Here is a 19,757-nt window from a genome sequence, read left to right as displayed (position 1 = left end):
AAGTTTTTCTTGTGCCTTGACCTAAAGAATAGTGCGTTTGCCTCTGTCCATAGGAGAGTTTGGAGAGGTGTGCAGTGGAAACCTAAAGCTCCCAGGAAAGAGGGAGATGTTCGTGGCCATTAAAACACTGAAGTCGGGTTACACAGAAAAGCAGAGGCGGGACTTCCTGAGTGAAGCAAGCATCATGGGGCAGTTTGATCACCCCAATGTCATCCATTTGGAGGGAGTGGTGACCAAGAGCAGCCCTGTCATGATCATCACAGAGTTTATGGAGAACGGCTCATTGGACTCTTTCCTCAGGGTGAGCATTTTTGCACCGCGTATTGGTGTAATAACTGATGCAGAACCTAATTAAAATGTAAATTGAAAAAAAAAATTAGAATTTTTCATACTGTACATTGTAATAGTGTGGTGCCTACATTCATATTTAAAAGAACTGATTAAATTTTTTATGTTATATTTTTTACTTATTTAAACCAAATAATGTGAAATTACTGTCTTGTCTATATTATCTGTATTGGTTATGAATTTTTAATGAATTTAAACTAGGGCTGCACGATGTGTCGTTTAAGCATCGATATCGCAATGTACGAATCCACGATAGTCACATCGCAGGATGTGCGATGTAGGCTGTTGTAGTTGATCCGTTATTCATTAACTGTACGGGCCAGCTGCTCTCCGGCTCTTGACGAATGTTATTCGCAGAGAGCGCGAGAGAGAGAGAGAGAGAGAGAGCACGTGAATTTGTCGTCATAGAGAGAGAGAGAGAGCGCGAGAGAGGGAAAGAAAGAGAGCGAGAAAGAGCGTGCGCACACGAGAGAGAGAGAGACAGAGGGAGAGAGAGAGAGAGAGAGAGAGAGAGAGAGAGAGAGAGAGAGAGAGAACGAGCGCTGTCTTGCTCTCTCTCCCTCACGCATATTAATCAATTGACACGATGGTGTCGATGTTTAAATCATTTAAAATGAGAATGTAAATCTGCTCACCCCATTTTTGTTTGTAAGAAAAAAATAGATTAGATTTCATATCGCAATATATATCGCAGAAAAATAAAATATCGCAATGTCATTTTTTCCCAATATCGTGCAGCCCTAATTTAAACCCAAAACGTGTAGAGCAATGTGTATGTTCATCTCTGGGCAATGACAAATCAGTCAATAATCTTTTATTATTTTTTTTTTACTACTTGAAACCCTCTGAATGAACTGATTCAGTATAATAATATGGATTTCCCCACGCTAACACAAGCTCAGTAATGTAAACATGACTCAAATTCCAGTTCAATCTCTCAGGTGTGTATGCACATCAGCATGATGAACATCAAACAAACGCTCCCTTCTAATTTCTCATGCTGTCCATCAGGTAGTTCTCCACAGGGTCCCTCTTTAATACCCAGCTCCCCCCCCCTGTAGCAAACATCTAATCTCAGTATTGATTCCAGCTGTAAGACTATTGTAATAAACTCAATTCTCTTCCATTCATCTCTACGGGTTGCCACACTAACATTTGCTTTAAAGCGGTCTCTTTAAAGAAATAGTTGAATCGTTGCTCTGTGGTTAGTCATGCCCTCATTTTTCATCGGTCACGCTCTCTTGGCCACGTTCTCTGCATTACAAGCGTCAGATGAGCGGTGTTCCTCACAAGCTCCCAGAATACACATAAACGATCAGAAAATTGTACATGGTGTTTTAATCTGAAAACTCTTAGCCTGAGGAAACTACTTTGTGTCACTCTCCAGTTTCTAGTAACAGCATCCATCCTGCAGATGCATTTAGATGATTATTCGAATGCAAGAATTTGCCAAAATCACAGAACAAGCGTGTCAGTCAGTGACTGGCACACGTCAATTTGGATTCAGTGCAGAGCTGATGTGGATAAAATAGGTGTCTGGATGCCTTGATCGCTACTAATTGGGCTCTCTGTGTGTTGCGCTGAAAAAAAAACACATTTGATTTATGTAAATATGTAATCTTTGGGGAAGGAATGATTTATTTTGCTCATTAGCAAGGCCTTTGGCTCTGATCTATCACGAGAGAAATCTTATTTTATCCATGACACCTAGCTTTTCGGGGTGTTAGGCTCAGGAAGTGTAATTATATGGAACAAGAAACCTTCATGATTGTGGCGTTTAAATGAAGGCGGGTAAACAGGAACCAAATGCACAGCCATTTGTTAGACATTTGAACTAAATTTATTTCTTCTCACCACAATCAGATCCAGCTCTCTGTAACCTCTGTAATTGTGAGGTTCTGATGTTATTTTAACTGTTTGGTCAGCCAGTTTTTTTTTCCTCTCATGTTTATACTTGCACAGCCCACCCCATTACACATGCCCTACCGTGCCATCGCGCGAAGAAATGACTGATGTCTGGTAATGTAAGTAGAAGTGTAAAAAAATGAAAATGAACACCTCATACATCAAGTTTACTCTGAGTTCAAATCACGATGCTATATTAAAACACTTGAAAAAGACTAGCTAATGTTTTATTTATTTATTTATTTTTTTGCTCTCATAATGTCAGTTTGGTGGTGTGCGAGAGCTTTGAAACTCCTCAGATCTTTATGTAGCTGCGCAATTGTGTTGTTTCTTCAAGACTGTCATCCATTTCTGACAGTACGTTGAATTCTTTGAAAACAACACGCCTCTGTTGTGGCACCTCACTATGACAGCGGATGACAACATTGTGTGTTAGTGCTGAAGCGCTAGAATATGAGTCTGATGGGGCTCTTGTAAGACAGGACTGAGAGAGAAGGAGACTCAATGCTAACCTGTCGTTCTTGCACTGATCCAACTTCCAATGTTGTTTTGTGGAAGATTAAGAAGCGAGAGAGAGCAAATGGGAAAGAAATTCAAAAAGGTATGTTGTCGAAACTTTGAGAAAGAAGCATCAAAATGAAAAGTTACGCACAGCAAAGACGTGTCTAAGAAGAAACAGCATGGATAGAATAATTCACATCGAAAAATAAAGAATGTTTTCTTCACACAGACTGCAGATCCAAATAACTTTGAGGCGAAGAATCCCTCCAATTAAACTATAAGCAAACACTGTGAGCAGATTAGAGTGCAAGGCTGTATTTGTGAGGGATTTCAGTTGTATGAATAATGGATGCTGCTTAATTGCTGTGGAGGGTTGAGGAGAAGTTCGATCAAGTCGGTTTAACATGGGGGAAGGGTTTGAGTGTGACACATGCTGCTCAGAGGAGGAAGGGTTTGTATGCAACACAGAATGAAAACATCTTGTGGCTATTTCATCCAGAATCTAGTGATTTCCGTCTCTCTTCACTTAACGCGTGCGTGTCTGTCCGCACTGCGCCTGCTGGGCTTGTCTCGTCTGATCAGAAGCTGAATGCTGCTTGCCTCATGGCTGTCTGCGGAGGGTCTGCAGATGGAGGCAGCTGCAAGCACAGCTGGGTCAGAAACTGCTGGACCTCCTCATGAGCAAAGGGCTTTCTGACCACCATGGTCAACAGCTGCAAGATTTGCCACGGCCCGCATTGATCATCGAATGTCTGATCTAGCATTGCGTAGCATAAACTCTACCAATCCTCACCAGAGCGTTTGCACAGCCAACCCAAGCCAGGCTTGACTCAATGCATTGTGTTCGGTCTCTACTCTTATCCGACTGGGCATACTAGACATTAACCGTGATCTCCACAGCTTTATTCTTGTCTTATTGCTGTTGTTTGGGATTTATATGTTAGCCAGAAGAGATAACCGTAGCACTGTTACTTATGAGTTGATACTAGGAATGTGCAAAATACAGTTTTTTTTTTTTTTTTGTGCACATACTTTACCAACAGCCCTTTCATAAGGAGCAGGGCTGTAAATACATTTTAAGACAAGATTTTAATAGTTAATCATTGTTTTTTATGATTAATAGACAAACTTGTGATCATGAATAGATATTATCATATATATTCAGATTAATGTAGTGACAGCATAAAATAGGAATATTTTAAATAATAAATGGCAGGTTTTTAATATCAAGGCCAGAACCTTTATCAGTACTGAAACCTCTTATTTTTATGTCTCTTTCTGTGAATAAAACTATAGAAAAGTAAACAATAAAGTAGTATTTTAACATTTAGTGGGCCTAAACTATCACTATTTTGTTGTCATTTGAAAGATGTGTTTTTGTGGCTCAGTGGTAGAGTATTAGCAGCGCAAAAGGTTGTGGGTTTGATTCCCAGGGAACACGAGTTAGAGTAAAAAAATAATAATAATGTTAGCCCAAATGCAAAATGTAAGTTGCTTTGGATAAAAGCGTCTGATAAATGTAAAATTATAATTTTATATCAACTTAAATCTTATTAGATTACTTTATAAAAGTCATTTAGCTTTGATTTTATTTAGTGTGAAATAACTCTAGATGATGTTTCTTTGTCATTGAAAAATGTGAGTGCTTTCTGTCTTTTTCTGTGTAAATTTTCATGCTAAACAATAAAATCACTACTTATACACTTATTTTTATGTACTGACCCATTTCTGTTCTGTACTTGTTTACAGCAAAATGATGGGCAGTTCACTGTAATTCAGCTGGTGGGCATGTTACGAGGGATTGGCTCTGGGATGAAGTACCTTGCAGACATGAATTACGTACACCGGGACCTGGCCGCCCGCAACATCTTAGTTAACAGTAACCTAGTTTGCAAGGTGTCCGATTTCGGACTCTCACGCTTTTTGGAGGATGACACATCGGATCCCACCTATACCAGTGCCCTGGTGAGATGTTTTTTAATATTTGCTTTGAAACATCATGCAAACTTGTACTTTGATTAAAAATTTCTTGATGTTTATGATTTGGGTTTATACAGGGTGGGAAGATCCCTATTCGATGGACAGCCCCAGAGGCCATCCAATATAGGAAGTTCACCTCCGCCAGTGACGTATGGAGCTACGGGATTGTCATGTGGGAAGTAATGTCGTATGGAGAGCGGCCATATTGGGACATGACCAATCAGGACGTATGTACCTCACCAATTAAATTATCGTTCAAAATTTTGAAAGAAGTCACCAATCGTGCAATTACTTGATCAAAAATAAAATAAAACAGGAATAATGTGAAATATCATTACCATTTAAAATGACTGTTTTCTATTTAAATATATTCTAAATGTAGTTTATTCCTGTGATGGCAAAGTTGAATTTCCACAAGTCATTACTTGAATCATCAATGCCACATGATTCTTTAAAAATCATTCTTATATGCTGATATGGTGTCAATGTTTAAAAAAAAAAAACCCTGCATAATATATTCATAATACATAATATATATAATATAATTTCCTATTTTTTATACAGGTACAAAACTCCTTTTACTTTAGGAATTTATTCAGTTCTTCCCATTTTCACTCCAACCTCATAAATGTTTTCCTTTAACCTTCATCGTTACTAAGCAAAACCACCAATTTCTTATAAAATAGTTTTCCAATAGAAGCACTGTGAAATGATCATGCCAGAGGTTGTTGGTTGGTTGCCGTATGTTAGCGCGTGATAGATGAATGCTGTGCAGCAATTTCGAATCAGAGGCTAAGGTAAACAGCAGAGAGAGCACATCGTAAATCTGTCCATGTGCTGCTCTGCTGTATGCGAGGCCAAACCTCAGACCCCAAACACTGCATGAGTGCAATCAGTCTTTGCAGAAACAGCCGCACCGATCATCACATCACACTGGCCTCAGAATGCAAAGACGACATAAGGATTTACATCAAGAAATCCAAATTTTCAGGGTTTAACAAAGAGCTTTGGACTCTATTTGTGTTTGTTTTGGATAATGTATGCTTTTGGTGGTTACATAATGTGACGTTAAGAGAGTGTCTTCAAGCTATTGTCCTTGTATAGTGTCAAAGGGCATCATTTACTCTCACAAATGCTACCACAGAAATTCACCTGTACTTCATATTAATTTGCTGGTGAACAAAAAGATGATTTCACATGCAAAGCATGCACCATGTTAAACAGTCCCTGCCCTTGAAGAAATCTCCCATTTCTAGCATCCCTCTGGGTGGCTGGGAAAAGGCAAATTATGGGTCCAGATAATGAAAATAGTTTCAAATTGAAAGTGTGAACGCTAATGTGCTAAGAGGGAGCGCATATCTCACCAGTTATCTTATTAGCAGTTCCAGATAGCGTTGCAGTCCTCCCATCGGGTTGGCCGTTTGAGGCGCCTGAATGAGATTAATCAGGCCTTGAATGGAGTGCCGTAATGGCTATGATAATGAGCTGGGGAAACGACGGGTCTCACTCGGGTCCTGCTCGCGCTTTCCACTTCATGGCCTTGCATCTCCTTCCTGGCCACCAAGGCCGCTTGAAGCATCCTGTTTCATTCTGATGTGATGATACATCCATCGGTTCAGTTCATTTAAACGCTCAGTATCTGTTTTGCACATTTAGTAACGCTACACAGTTAATTTGCTGGAGATGTATTTAAGTTTTATTTAAGTGACGTTCTTGATTTACTGTTACAGCTTGCAGCACATTTTCCAAATGTACAATTTAGTCAGCATGTATATTACAGGCCATGTGTTAATCATGTTTAATCTGACAGATGTTGCTTGATTGGAAATGAGTAGGACGGATGGGAGCCAGACTCAGGCCGAATACTGCCAAAAAACTTACTAACACTAAGGCTGCTCTTTTTTCACATTTGATCAGAGAGGAAACGCTTGTACTGCTAAATTGTTGTTATCAGCACCTTTATAATCAAGATCTATTTGCTGATTTAGGAGGTATTTAGATAGCAGCTGACTGTGACCGCTTATTTATAGTCTAAGTGTGTGTGTGGTTGTGTGTGTGTGGTTGTGTAAGTGTGATCATGTATGTGTTTGTGGCCAATGACAAATGGCTTCCTTGTGTCCCCCTAAGACCCAGATAATGATCGCAGTGCATTTATGAAGACTGCAGATCAATCCTCGGTCTCCTGTAGTGTTACAACCCAAGCCCCCCCCACCCCGGCACAAACGCTGGCTCATATCTACTGCCACCTGCCTCGCACCATGCCGACAGCTCCTATCAAAACAAAGTTTCATGGCGATACATTACATTTATTTAAAGTACATTCATTTAAATCTAATGCATTACACATTATGTAATATTTGTATTACAATTCCAAGAATTAAACGTCTACTGATACTGATTAAACATTGGATTATCTTCAAATGTTACACATTAATGTTGCCCACAGATTAGTTACAGATGTATTGTTGTCGAATAGTTTAAATAGTGTGGCTGGCATGGGACATGGTTATACAGGAATCCTGAGTTCAAATCTGGCTTGTGTCATTTTCCAAAGCCATCCCTCCCTCTTTCCCGCTATTATTTGTCACCTGTAACTGAAACTTTTTGTATGCTTGGGATGCGTACAAGCATATCTTTCTCCGCCCCTTTTAATAACTATCTAGAGACCCTCACAGACCTGTGTCTCCCTCTGCAGGTTATCAATGCCATTGAGCAAGACTACCGGCTGCCGCCTCCCATGGACTGCCCCAGTGCCCTCCATCAGCTCATGCTGGACTGCTGGCAGAAGGACCGCAACAACCGGCCCAAGTTCAGCCAGATTGTCAACAACCTGGACAAGATGATCCGTAACCCCAACAGCCTGAAGGCCATTACTCCACTCTCATCAGGGTGAGGTTGGAAAACAGAATGCAGTTTGCTTGGATGATTAGTCAGTGGATATAAAACCTAGTTGACAACATTTTATGTGAACGGTGTTGCAAAAGATGGGTAACAACTGTGGCTGGAACAACTAATAGTTAATAACTGATATATCTAATCAACAACGAATTTGGTTATCGATTGATCATGTTTGCACACATCTATCAGTAACGTTACTTTACACTAGTGAATAATGCAATTCTGTTTCTAACAGTGGAGGATGCAGAGTGAGCTACTGTGGGGAAAAGAATGACTCAAGTTGTCCTAAACGCCATGAGTCATCTTTAGTGTTTCAAACTTACAGATAGTTAAACTGTTCGGCCTCCTATAGTGGGAAATCTACTCATTCTACTCGATTGTATGTTATTTTATTTGTCTTGAATAAAATTTATTTGAATTATCATTAGACACAAAATTGGTTTAATATTTTATGCAAAACAGTAGGAAAAAAAACATGTCACAGAGAAAATAAAAATGTAAAAAAAAAAATTATTTCTTATTTTGTCTTGTCGGGATACAATTTGTTTAACATTTACAACACAATAGGAAAAAGTGTCGAAATGAGAAGAAAAACTAAAATGTATGTTGTACAAAAATAGCCTATTAGCTATTTTTAATCGTCTAGTCAAAATAGTAAATTCGTTTGACATTTTTCTGTTAACAGTAGGAAAGTTGGTGCAGAGAAAAATAAATAAATATTACATCTGTCACTTAAAATTATAGGCTAAGCAAAATATAACGAAAGCCGTGTTGAACTCGTTCAAGGACAGCGCATCCACACTTTGCTTCATCCTTATGCTGCACTGTCACTCATCGACAACCTGGCTGTTCTGTGGGAGGGCTGTATATTTAACACCAGTACAGCCTGCTCTGAGCATTATTATGCACATGCTGCACATAGACCCCATAAATAAAACGAGTGACGCAGAAAGCATGCTTGCTCCATGTGCATAACAATCCGAGTGCAGGCTGTACCGGTGGTTAATAAGAATAAAGCATAGATATGCTGTTCTGAATGGACATCAGGAACGGGATATTGTTAGACTGCCCACTTCAGTTCAGATTTCACCAGAGTTACCGACTGCTACCATGTTTTATTTGACAATTTGATCTTGTGGCACAAAAAATCTGGTCAACTCCACACCTCTAAGCTGAAGTACCTTTACAGTCTCAAATATTTTGGGGTATGATGCGACAAGCTTTCCACATCAGCATTAGCCAATTATTTGCCATTCTTCACCTCACCTGTTCACCTCTCAAGCTCTGTCAGGTTGGATGGGGGCAGATATATTTAATTGGGTCAAGCCCAGGCTCTAGCTGGGCTACTCAAGGACATTCACAGAGTTGTCTATGAGCCATTTTTGCTGTGTGATTAGGGTCATTGTGCAGTTGGAACATGAACCTTCTGGCCAGTCTGAGGTTCTGAATGCTCTAGACTGATCCCACTTCAGGAACTCAAGCTGCATTTAAACGCTATGGGAATGCCTTCAGCATGACCACGCTCTGAATCAAGTTTGTGAGACGCCACGGGCAGGGTGACATAGCAACCAGAAGGTTAAAAGCATGTGCAGTAAAGAACATAACTTGTTGAGACACATGGCTTTGATTTTAAAGCAATTTTCAAGTGCAACATATTTGATAATATATTTGTATTATATAAAATAAAATAAATATACTACGTTATCTTTGCTGTAAACTTAACCTTTTACAGCTTTTATACTGTCTTTTTTGAGATTCTTTTACTTCAGCAATGACCTGCTTTGTGTCTTTAAAAAGAGACCAACCTTAGGTCTGTATTCCAAAGCGTTTAGGAATTACAACCATGTTGTAACAAGCATTGACAATTTTCAGTAATTTATAGTCGTGTCCTTGGGGAAGAAAACATTAAAATAAAATAAAAAAGTATTTTTTTTTAAAAATATCTTGAAATTTTTATTATTTAAGTCCCAATAGGGTGGAAAATAGCCATGAATTTATTTTCTGATGTCTCTTTATGATTGCCCTTTTTAAGTGTTAATTAATGGTAAAATTAAATTAAATGTAAATTTTAGAAATATTTTTTTACTCCTTTTGCAAATTAAATAGCAATTAACCAACAGACACATACACTATATTTGTTTTCAATTTATACATTGTTTGGAGGACAACACTGGGCAGGATTTACAATAACATTTTATATATATATTATTATTATTATTATTTTGAGATATTTACAATATCAAATCAATTTTGACAAATCAAAAAATTTTGAACAGATGAAGAATAATATATTAATAATAGTTAGTTGTATAAGCAATATTATGCAGCTTTCTCAGAAACCTAAGTGAGTGTAGATTATTATATACATATTTCATAAAAATTACACGTGAGCTATGTTTATTAATGCTTATTAGAGCCTTGTGCCAACATAAAATTGTGCAGAGCGTTCTAAATCAGCCACTAGTGAGGTTTCATTTCACTTAGGCCTCTACCTAGAACGCTGTAGACAGCAAGGCAGCTCGCTTGGCTTTGAAACAGGACGTGCATTTAACACTTTGACTCATCTGACATAATTTAACTCATGCAGAGTAGTGTGCAATAGTCATTACAATAAATCATATTTATGTAGAAAGTCATGGAGATGTTTAAACAAGTTTCTACAGTATTTAGTTTATGGAGACACATTGCCGTTTTGGAAAGCTGCATAGACATATACGTGAAACTCTACACTATGGTATGCCAAGGCAGCATCAAGGGATCATAATGACGTTATGAAAGTCTAACCGTTGTACATACATAATACTGTATTGTTTGGAGAGAAGTGCAGATCCATCCGTGATACATGATATACGCGCGGCTACAAAAAATATTTTATTTCTTGCTTTGAAGTTTCTTTTTTAAGATATTTAGCACTTAGATTAGTCTGACATCCTCATCATTACACTGAAGTGTATGTCTGTGTGTGTGCGTCCCTTTGCGTGTGTGTTTCATATATTAGGGGGAATTTTCTGTGCCTGACCTTTTGCCAGACCCGACTCACTTGCATCCTTCAAGGCATGTTTACAAAACCAAATGGAATATGACCTTAATAGAAATGTCTTTACAGCCTTCTTCTAAACGATTCCTGTTATGTTTTCAATCTTTGGTCAATGTTTTGGTTTTACTTCTGATACCTGTGGTGGGCTTTATTGATGCTATGAAGTTTGTGAGTTATTTCTTTTGGCATTGAATTGCTATGTAAATAAAATCAACTAGGTTTGGTAGATCAAATCATTATTAAAGGCTTTAGGCAGTCATAAACTTGAAACAACAGTAAATGTGGGAGTCGAAGTAACAGTGGGCAAAACTCTCATCAGTTTCTTGTGGGCAAATGTAAAGTGGCCTAGTTTCTTCTGTCATCACGCTGATGGTGAAAGGCTTGGGTTTTGCAAGCTTCTTACCAGCTCTTTTTGCCTGGAGGCTAATACGCTACAGTAATGTTGCTAGAAAGTACAGTCATCTGGGAACATTAATTGCATTTTTTTTTTTTTTTTTGCAGAATTAAGCAGGGCAGAGGATATTTGCCACTTAAATTCTTCCCTAACTTCCATTTTTCCCCTCCAGAGATTGAATTATATTGACCTAAGAAATATTATAGCTCAATATTCCCAAGTCTGTCACAACTGCTAAAAATATGCACAAGATTTAATTTTTTTTTTTTTTTGCATTGACGATAATATGCCAAATAAATGTGAACCACCTGTACTTTAGGAATGTACCATGTATACTAGTGGGGGATTGTAGTGTGTATTTGGTGATTAAAATAATACATTGTGACTCATCTGTATTTCTCTTTCTCTTTCTCATTACCCTTCCAGTGTGCATTTGCCCTTGCTTGACCGCAGTGTGCCCGACTTCTCTAGTTTCAACACTGTGGATGATTGGCTGGACGCTATTAAGATGGGCCAGTACAAAGACAATTTCGCCAATGGCAACTTCACCAGCTTCGACCTTGTTTCCCAGATGTCCATGGAGTAAGTGCTATACCTATGAGAGAGAACAGTTTGGAAAACAGCCACGCTTTGATCACTGAGTCAGCAGAACCTCTAGGGGATCTTTGACTCTAATAGCGCTGACTGTCAATAACAAGACTTGCTCTATATTGCCCTGAGCTTCTCTGTCTATTTATTAGGGCTGCACACTATGGTATAAAATATAATATTTTATATTAAATTATGCTGCAGTTCAAAGGCTTGGGTCAGTAGGGACCTTTTTAATACTTTAATACTTTTATTCCACAAGGGTGGATTAAATTGCTCAAAAAGACACAATACTGCAAGATCTCAAATAAATGCTGTATTTTATTGATTTTCATTAAAAAATTCAGAAATGTGTCATGGTTTACAAAAAAAAAATGTCAAGCCACAATTTTTTTTTAAACATTAACAATGTATAAAGTTTCTTGGGCAGTGAATTAGCATATTTGAGTGATTTCTGAATGATCATGTGACACTGAAGAAGTATTAAAATAGAAAAAGTAGAAACTCCTTTATTAATAAATATTGTTAAATGTAGCTAATACCATCTAAAACATTAAATATAGTTAAACTTGAACTTTATTGTAAAGACTTTTGAGGTAAAATGGTAAATGCACAAGGCCATATCACAATTTCAGTTTCAATGTGATTGATTATGTAGCTGTACTATTTAGTAGGGCTGCCCCCGACTAAAATTTTTCTGGTCAACTGTTTGTCATTTCAAGCATTAGTCGATGAATCATGAGTCGATGATTCTTTGCAGACTGAATAATAATAGTAATAATAATAATAGACTGCACTTGTGAGGTGTAGTGTAGATGTAGTCCAACAATTAGTTTCAGTTTCAGAATTGATCGATTATGTAGCTCTACTATTCAGTTGTGCTGCCCTCTACTAAAGATTTTTCTGGTTGACTGTTTGAGCGTTCATTTTAAGCATAAGTTGACAAATCACATGTTTATTAATACACCATTTAAATCAATACAATGAGCCTTTAATTGCATACAAAGCCTAATAAGCGCTCAGACACATGCATAAAGCTTGCCACAGCACACCAATAGAAGTAATAATTATAAATGTGTAGGGAAAAACAGTAAGGAGGCTGCATTAACATGAATAAGTTATTAATAAATTAGTGTTTTCTTTGTTTTATGCTTAAGAGATTAAGTCAATAACACTGACTCTGTAGTGGATGTATGCATGTTTCATACGGATGACATAATCTGAGAATATTTGTTTTCCATTTGAATTGGTTCATTTGAAAGTAGACATTGTACGCTCTATATTTATATTTTTCATTGCAGAATGCGCATTCTGGTTGCTTTCATTATTTTACAAAAGCGCAATGTTTTATTGTTTTTGTGAGTGCATAAACAATCTTTACATATTCAAAGAATGTATTGCTCTAACCTGTATGACCAAAATTGGAGTATTTCAAGAGCAAGTGAGCGCTCTGGCTCCTCCGTCTGTCCTGCAGTGAGCTAGATACTATTCAGCTATGACACTTGAATAGAGCACATTTTTCTAGGTTAACATTGAATGGACATTCAAGTTTCTGCTACTAACATATTTCAGATGTTAAGCCATATTTGAGGTCAATGAATGATATGCAAGATTTTGGATGTCCTGCCCGATGTACTACCACAAAGACCAGCCATTAATGATCTGTCCGTCACGGACTGTGTGACCTCACCACTTCCTGTCGATTTATTTTTTTTCTGCAACTAAGCGACTAATAAAATTTTGGTCAACCAAGCCTCTTCTCGTTGACCAAATGTTAATCGACTATTAGGGGGCAGACCTAGTATTCAGTCTCTTTATTATCCTCTTTGTCTTTCTTCAAAATGAATTATAAATAGCGATTTATTTAGTGATTATAAACTGTATGGATTTAAAATAAAAAATAAACATACTGTAGGTATATTTTCTCATCTTTGTTACTGACTGTCAGTCACAGTTGAAATGGGAGCCACAGACATGTATGCTTAGATTCTTCTCCTCTCCTCACCTCAGCTGTTACCCGACCAAACCAGACACGGCTTGAAAACAAAGGAAGTGTTGTTGTTTCAAAGACGCTTGGATTGTGCAACAAACAGAGGATGATAGGGATAAAGGAAATTACCGGTTACTCAATCTTGAACTAACATGCTCAGTTTACTTTGGCATCATGTGTTGAAGCCAGTGAATAAAAATGTATTACTACAGCTTTATGGTATCTGCTTCTGAGTGCACATGTTTGATCTTGCCTCTTTCTGTTCATGTGTATTTTCCATAGGGACATTCTCAGGGTCGGAGTGACACTAGCGGGTCACCAGAAGAAGATCCTCAACAGTGTTCAGATGATGAGGGCCCAGATGAACCAGATCCAATCGGTAGAGGTTTGACGATGCGTCCCGATTAGATTGGGAGGAGGACAAGAGGAGGAGGCGAAGGGCCAACATGAAGGGATGGGGCAGCCACTACAGACCCTAAGCCTGTTTTCCTTCTGGACCACCTAGGATATCCACCTGCCCCCTCCTCCGAAACACTCTCGTTCTCCATCTGTGTTATCTGAATTCCCCATTAACCCCCAGACACCCTAATGGGCTCGATTCGGGAAAGCTGTGTCTGGAAAATATGGTCACAACACCTGATCGTTTAGCTTTAGCTACCACCAATCACAGGAAGACCGATCAGTCTGCCAGCAATAGGCTCCACCCCCTACTTCCCTTGAATTTTCCTTACTTTCCTTCCAATTGTTTTTTTTTTTTTTTTAGTATTTTTTTAAAGCGTTTTTGTAAAAAAAAAAAAAATTAAAGCTATGGAAACACAAGTAATCTATATAAAATATATAGATTGCTGTAAAATTGTAGACTGAATATGGTGGACTGAATCAAAAGGCTACCCTTTAAAAGGGCAATGAAGAAACAGGAGATAAAAAAAAAACACAATACATGCTTCTGAGATTTTCTTTCTAATATTTTGGGAAAATCTTGAATAGAAATACTTACTGTCTGCTCAATGGATACACAGGGGACAACCTGCGGAACCTTAATCCCACTCCCCTCGCTGACAGCCGAGGGAAAAGTATGTGAAAACCATGAAATGGGACTTCCTTTTGGCAGTCAATACTGCCTTGAAGAAAAAAATGATAATTTTTTGCAGTTTAATCTACATCAACATAAACAGACAACTGGAGAAAAAAAAAGTCAAAATAGTTATCACAGTGTTGAATTTGTGGTGCAGATTCCTCATTGCTAGGGGGGGGAGAAAAAATTAACATTTTACAGATGTCATAAGAGCCTGCCAAATAGAGCATCATCCCTTTGTACCTTGTCCTGTACATATCAGATGCACTTGTGAGGTCGTCAGTACAAGCCTGATGTAGTCCAACATTTAGTTTCAGTTTCAGTATTAGATGGATCTATATTGACATTTGATGGATTTTCTTTCGTGTGTGTGTCCGTATATGACTTGAGGGGGGTCATCTTTTATATTCTCCCTCCTTTTTGTCATGGGCTAAGATGATTTAGTTTGAAAGACGGCATAAGATACTCTCCCCCACAAAATTGTTCAGCATGTTCTTTCCTTGAACTGCTTAGAGTGAAGGATACCGAGTGCACGTATGGTGTGGTCTTCACATCATCTACGCTCTACTTTTATGTTTGGATCCCTGCTGTGTGTGTGTTTGCATGTGCATGGAATGGAGCACATGGAGCTGCGGAGCACGTGTGGTGCAAAACTATGATTTCACCGGAAGCTTGGATTTGACACACGTTGCAGATCACTGTGTTGATATGCTTATATTTTTGCCACCAAAACCATTTCTTTAAAGAAAAAAAAAAAAATGTTTTATAATAAGGTGTTTAGGGGTTTTAATATCTGAAAGTATGCAGTTAGAGGACATTTTCATAACAGGGAAGTGATTGTTCATTGTGAAGCATAGTTTTATATGAGAATATTGTTATTGTATTACATTTTTGAAATGGTTACATTCACCAATTGGCGCCAAGCTGAAATTAAGAGTTTCATAGGACATTAAAACAAAAAAATCACAAACAATATCAGCTGTAAATTAGTGTGTATATGTTATATTTTTTACACACACACACACACAAAACAAAACAAACAAACAAACAAAAAAAAAAAAACATCCCACCGTTCTCCATGGTATGGTACTTCCACAATGCTTTCTGAGATCTGTCACCTCCATAGATGTAAGAACAATAAAGCTTTGTATAATAATATTCTAAAGCAGAAACTTCCCCCCTCAGAGAGGCTTGTCTCAAAACTGTGTTGGATTTTAGTGTACATATTATTTTTTTAATGTATTGTTGAAACTGAATTGGGAGTCGCTATTGTCAATGTTTATTTTGGGCCTTTTGGTTTCGTACTAGTATTGGCTGAGAGATGAGAATCAGCCGTAGAGATGAATGGGCCGGAAGCATCTTCATCCATGCTGGAGTGTCTGTGTGTGAGCGAGTGTGTTTGCATGTGCATGTATGTCCATGTACCAGCATTACGGTCACTGTGGTTAACGATATACTTCTTTGTCAGCTGACGAGAGGCTCGCTTTATTCCATAACCTCAGGGTTGACATGCATCTGTGTTAAAAACCATGCAGTGTTGTGAGGTCAGTTCAGTGTAGGTAAGGTCCATTGGCTGAATCTCAGAGTGCTAATGAAGTTCTAACCAGATGGTGTTGGCCGTTCTCTGTTCTTCCCATTACATAATGCTTCCATTAGAATGAAGGTTCTGTTGTTCAGTGATTGGACATGAAACAACGTTCAGCAGACAGGCCATCCCAGGTGTTAAGGCTTGAAATACACAGCGATAAAGGCTTGAGAAATGACCGTGTCTACTTTCCTCTGTGTCCAGAAAGATGGTAGGATTTTACCTTAGAACTTGACATACTAAATGGCCCTTAAGTTTTAGCTCTCAGCTTTTCAGTCATTTTTGGTAACTTTTTTTATCACCAGCAGGAGGATACAGGGAGAAAGGAAATTCATCTTGGCTTAACACCTTGTCCTAACCAGCGACGTGTGATTTGTCCGTCCACACTGAAAGCGAAAATTCAGCACAGCACAGTCACAGCCAAAATGTTTAATATGCAGTTACAGTATCGTTTAAAAGTTCTTTAAACGTGTCTCTCAAGCTCACCTCATCAAGGCTACATTAATTTGGTTTAAAAATACAATGAAGAAAGCATTACTGTAAAATATTACAATATACAACCTTAATTTTAATGTATTATAAAATGTTATTTATTCCTGTGATGGTAAAGCTGAATTTTCAGCAGCCAAATACTCCATCTTCAGTTCACATTATCCTTCAGAAAGTCATTCTAATACGCTGATTGTTACTCAAAAAGGATTTTTTTTAAGTTACAAAAACAGCATATTTTTTTTGTAAAACATGTTAGGTTTTTCTGGATTCTTAGATGAACAGAATTAACATTTCATCTTTAGTCACTTTTTGTCAATTTAATGTGTGCTTGCTGAAGAAAATAAATAATTTTCTTAAAAAAATAAAAATAAATCATGACACCAATATTTTGAATTGTAGTGTATGTTAGTGAGGCTATCAAGCTGCTATAGAAATAAATATTAAGCAATTAACATTATGTTCTATCCCTTGAAGGGCATAAAATGGTTGTAAAGTAAAATAGTGTAAACTAAAATAACAGATAAGCAAAATAAATACATTTTCGTTACTTCTGTTTTGCAATTGACAAAATATTCTTAATGGACAAAAACAAGTAATTCATGTAAAAATCATCCATTTTCATAGTGTACTGTATATGGCAGATAGTCGCTTTCAGCAGCTGGTTGGGACCTGGAGCGAGTCAGAGAGGTGAGAGACAGATCGAGACTGAAGAATATTCTCGCGGTGATGGTACCTGTCTGTCCAGCACATCCTCTCAATATTTAATGGCTTCTCAGTGTCACTGCTGCACTGCGAGACTAAGGTTCTGAATCCCTCGTCTTCCTCAGAATAACACCGCTTCTGCTTCACCCTCCTAGGACAATCACTGTCACTCAAAGCTCCAGATCGCACACATTCCGGAATCCACACACACACACTGCTGCAGTACGTCTGCAGAGGTTGAGACTCCCGTGGCAGTAGCTCAGCAATACTTAGAGGTGCTGGCCACAAGTTACAGCGTGTTTAAATCAGCCTAACAGCACAGGATTAACAGAGCTTTGAGTGAAATCCAGTGCTGAAGGGATATCCTGTGTTCCTGATCCTCATCTTCTTTTCCTTCCAATGAAATGTGGCGTTTTATAAGCACAGTTTCACGGGCCTGCGCTATTTGCAAAAAGACGCTTTTCTTGCATCTTGGCGCTGATGGTCACGTGAGTTTCTGGCACTTTGCAGTGAGAGAGCCGAAGGAACATTAACGACCAATGAGCCTTTCTGTTTTAAGATATTGGTATGTTGAAAGATTATGACATGCTTGACATTTGCCACGCATGCTCTTCATCGAACCTGTATTTACATAGAAATATTTCAGCACGGCGGCCTTATGTAATTCTGTTTTTCCACTGCATCTTTAACCGCTCAAGTTTGTTTCTCGGTAGGGGACTAATCACTTCATACGTTTCCCTCTCTCATTTGTCGTTTCACAGAACACTATGTAGACCACAGACAAATGAGACGTGGCGTCGAGAGTGAAAGAATGTCATGCTGAGTGATTTAAGCACTTCTTATTGTTTTTTTTCACATGGATTATCACCTTAAACGCATCATTTCTACCACAACACAGCTCTTTTTTTTTCATACGAAGGGCTGGGAAAGATGGCATGTGGACATTTTTTAATACCCAGGACCCTTTTGGTTCAGATGGCTTGTGAAAATAGCCAAAAAGCTGCCGTTATGTGGACATGCGAACTGCAAATGTTCCTTCTGGCAAGCAAAGATGTGATCCCGTGCACCGTTTAAAGCTTTTTGTTGAAAGCTGGTGACAGCAAGCTGTGAACAGCATATGCTCGTAGCTACCGCCGGAGCTTAATACCAATGCAAAACCGTTATTATGATGATTGTGTGCGATTGTGAACGTAAATACAAGCTGGCTCTGGTTTGCTCTCATTGGTCCATATTTTTGCCTGCATCCTCAAACATGGTGGGAAGTTCTTGGATAGAAAATGGCTCCCCGAATAGAGCTGTAGTGCCTGTAGGGCCGCAGCACCCTCTGGTGTTAGGAAGGCAGTAGTGCATTCGTCCCCATGTCTCTCAGCCCTGCTTTCCATCACAGGGCGGCAGACCTCACTGCCCACCTGGACCACTGTGACAGAGATGGAAGGTCCTGTTTCACTGTATAAAATGTACATTTGACTGTAACCCTGTGAATGATGTAACAATTTCATTATTTGTAATATTGTTATTGGTTTATTTTCTAAAAATTGAAAAAAGCCCAACTTGACTCTCCTCATTAAAACATGAAATGAGATACAACTGTTATACAGCGTTCTGTGGTTTGTGTGTGTGTTAGCCTCACTGTTTATTTTCCTGATAGCACATTGTGCCAGTGCTGCCAATGTCATGGGCTGCATTCCCAAGCAGTGCATAATAATATAAATCTATAGGCTGAATAGCTTCAGATAAAAGTGGCTTCAAAATATTTAAAGAACTATTGAGATACAGTACATTTTTGCTATGTCAACAGAGTTTGTGGCCTAATGTTGTTTACCACTTGTCACTTATTTTCTTTATTGTTAAAAACCTATTGATTGAAAAAAGATTGTATAATGTCTGTTTAATGTACAAAAAAAGTCAAGTAAAATAACGAAAGTAAATTAAAGCTAAAATAAATCATTTCCATCATGAATGATTGGTCTGTTTTCACATGAAATATATATATATATATATATATATATATATATATATATATATATATATATATATATATATATATATATATATATATATATATATATACGAACTAAAATGATTCTCGTAGCTTTGTAAAATTATGCATGAACCACTGATGTCACATGGACCATTTTAATGACGTCTTTTTACGTTTCTGTGCCTTGACCGTGGAACCCCACTACTGTTTATGGAAGGTCAGAGAGCTCTCGGATGTCATCAAAAATATCTTAATTTGTTTTCCAGAGATGAAATGAAGGG

The 19,757-nt window shown here is 38.0% G+C and overlaps 1 protein-coding gene across 2 annotated transcripts in view; it reads left to right on the top strand.

Moving 5' to 3' along the window:
* LOC127968250 (ephrin type-B receptor 2) overlaps positions 1-19,088 on the top strand; it is a 132,306-nt gene extending 113,218 nt beyond the window's left edge. For both annotated transcript variants that reach the window (XM_052569312.1, XM_052569313.1), the window contains exons 11-16: positions 54-301; positions 4,504-4,719; positions 4,812-4,961; positions 7,430-7,623; positions 11,490-11,645; positions 13,924-19,088. In XM_052569312.1, the coding sequence (XP_052425272.1) occupies positions 54-301; positions 4,504-4,719; positions 4,812-4,961; positions 7,430-7,623; positions 11,490-11,645; positions 13,924-14,032 (1,073 nt within the window). In that variant the 3' untranslated portion in view covers positions 14,033-19,088. The remainder of the gene's footprint in view (positions 1-53; positions 302-4,503; positions 4,720-4,811; positions 4,962-7,429; positions 7,624-11,489; positions 11,646-13,923) is intronic.
* The last annotated feature ends 669 nt before the right edge of the window (positions 19,089-19,757 follow it).

The sequence above is a fragment of the Carassius gibelio genome, chromosome B11, assembly GCF_023724105.1.
Source record: "Carassius gibelio isolate Cgi1373 ecotype wild population from Czech Republic chromosome B11, carGib1.2-hapl.c, whole genome shotgun sequence".
Classification (NCBI taxonomy): Eukaryota; Metazoa; Chordata; class Actinopteri; order Cypriniformes; family Cyprinidae; genus Carassius; species Carassius gibelio.
This window is presented reverse-complemented; position numbering and strand designations above follow the sequence as displayed.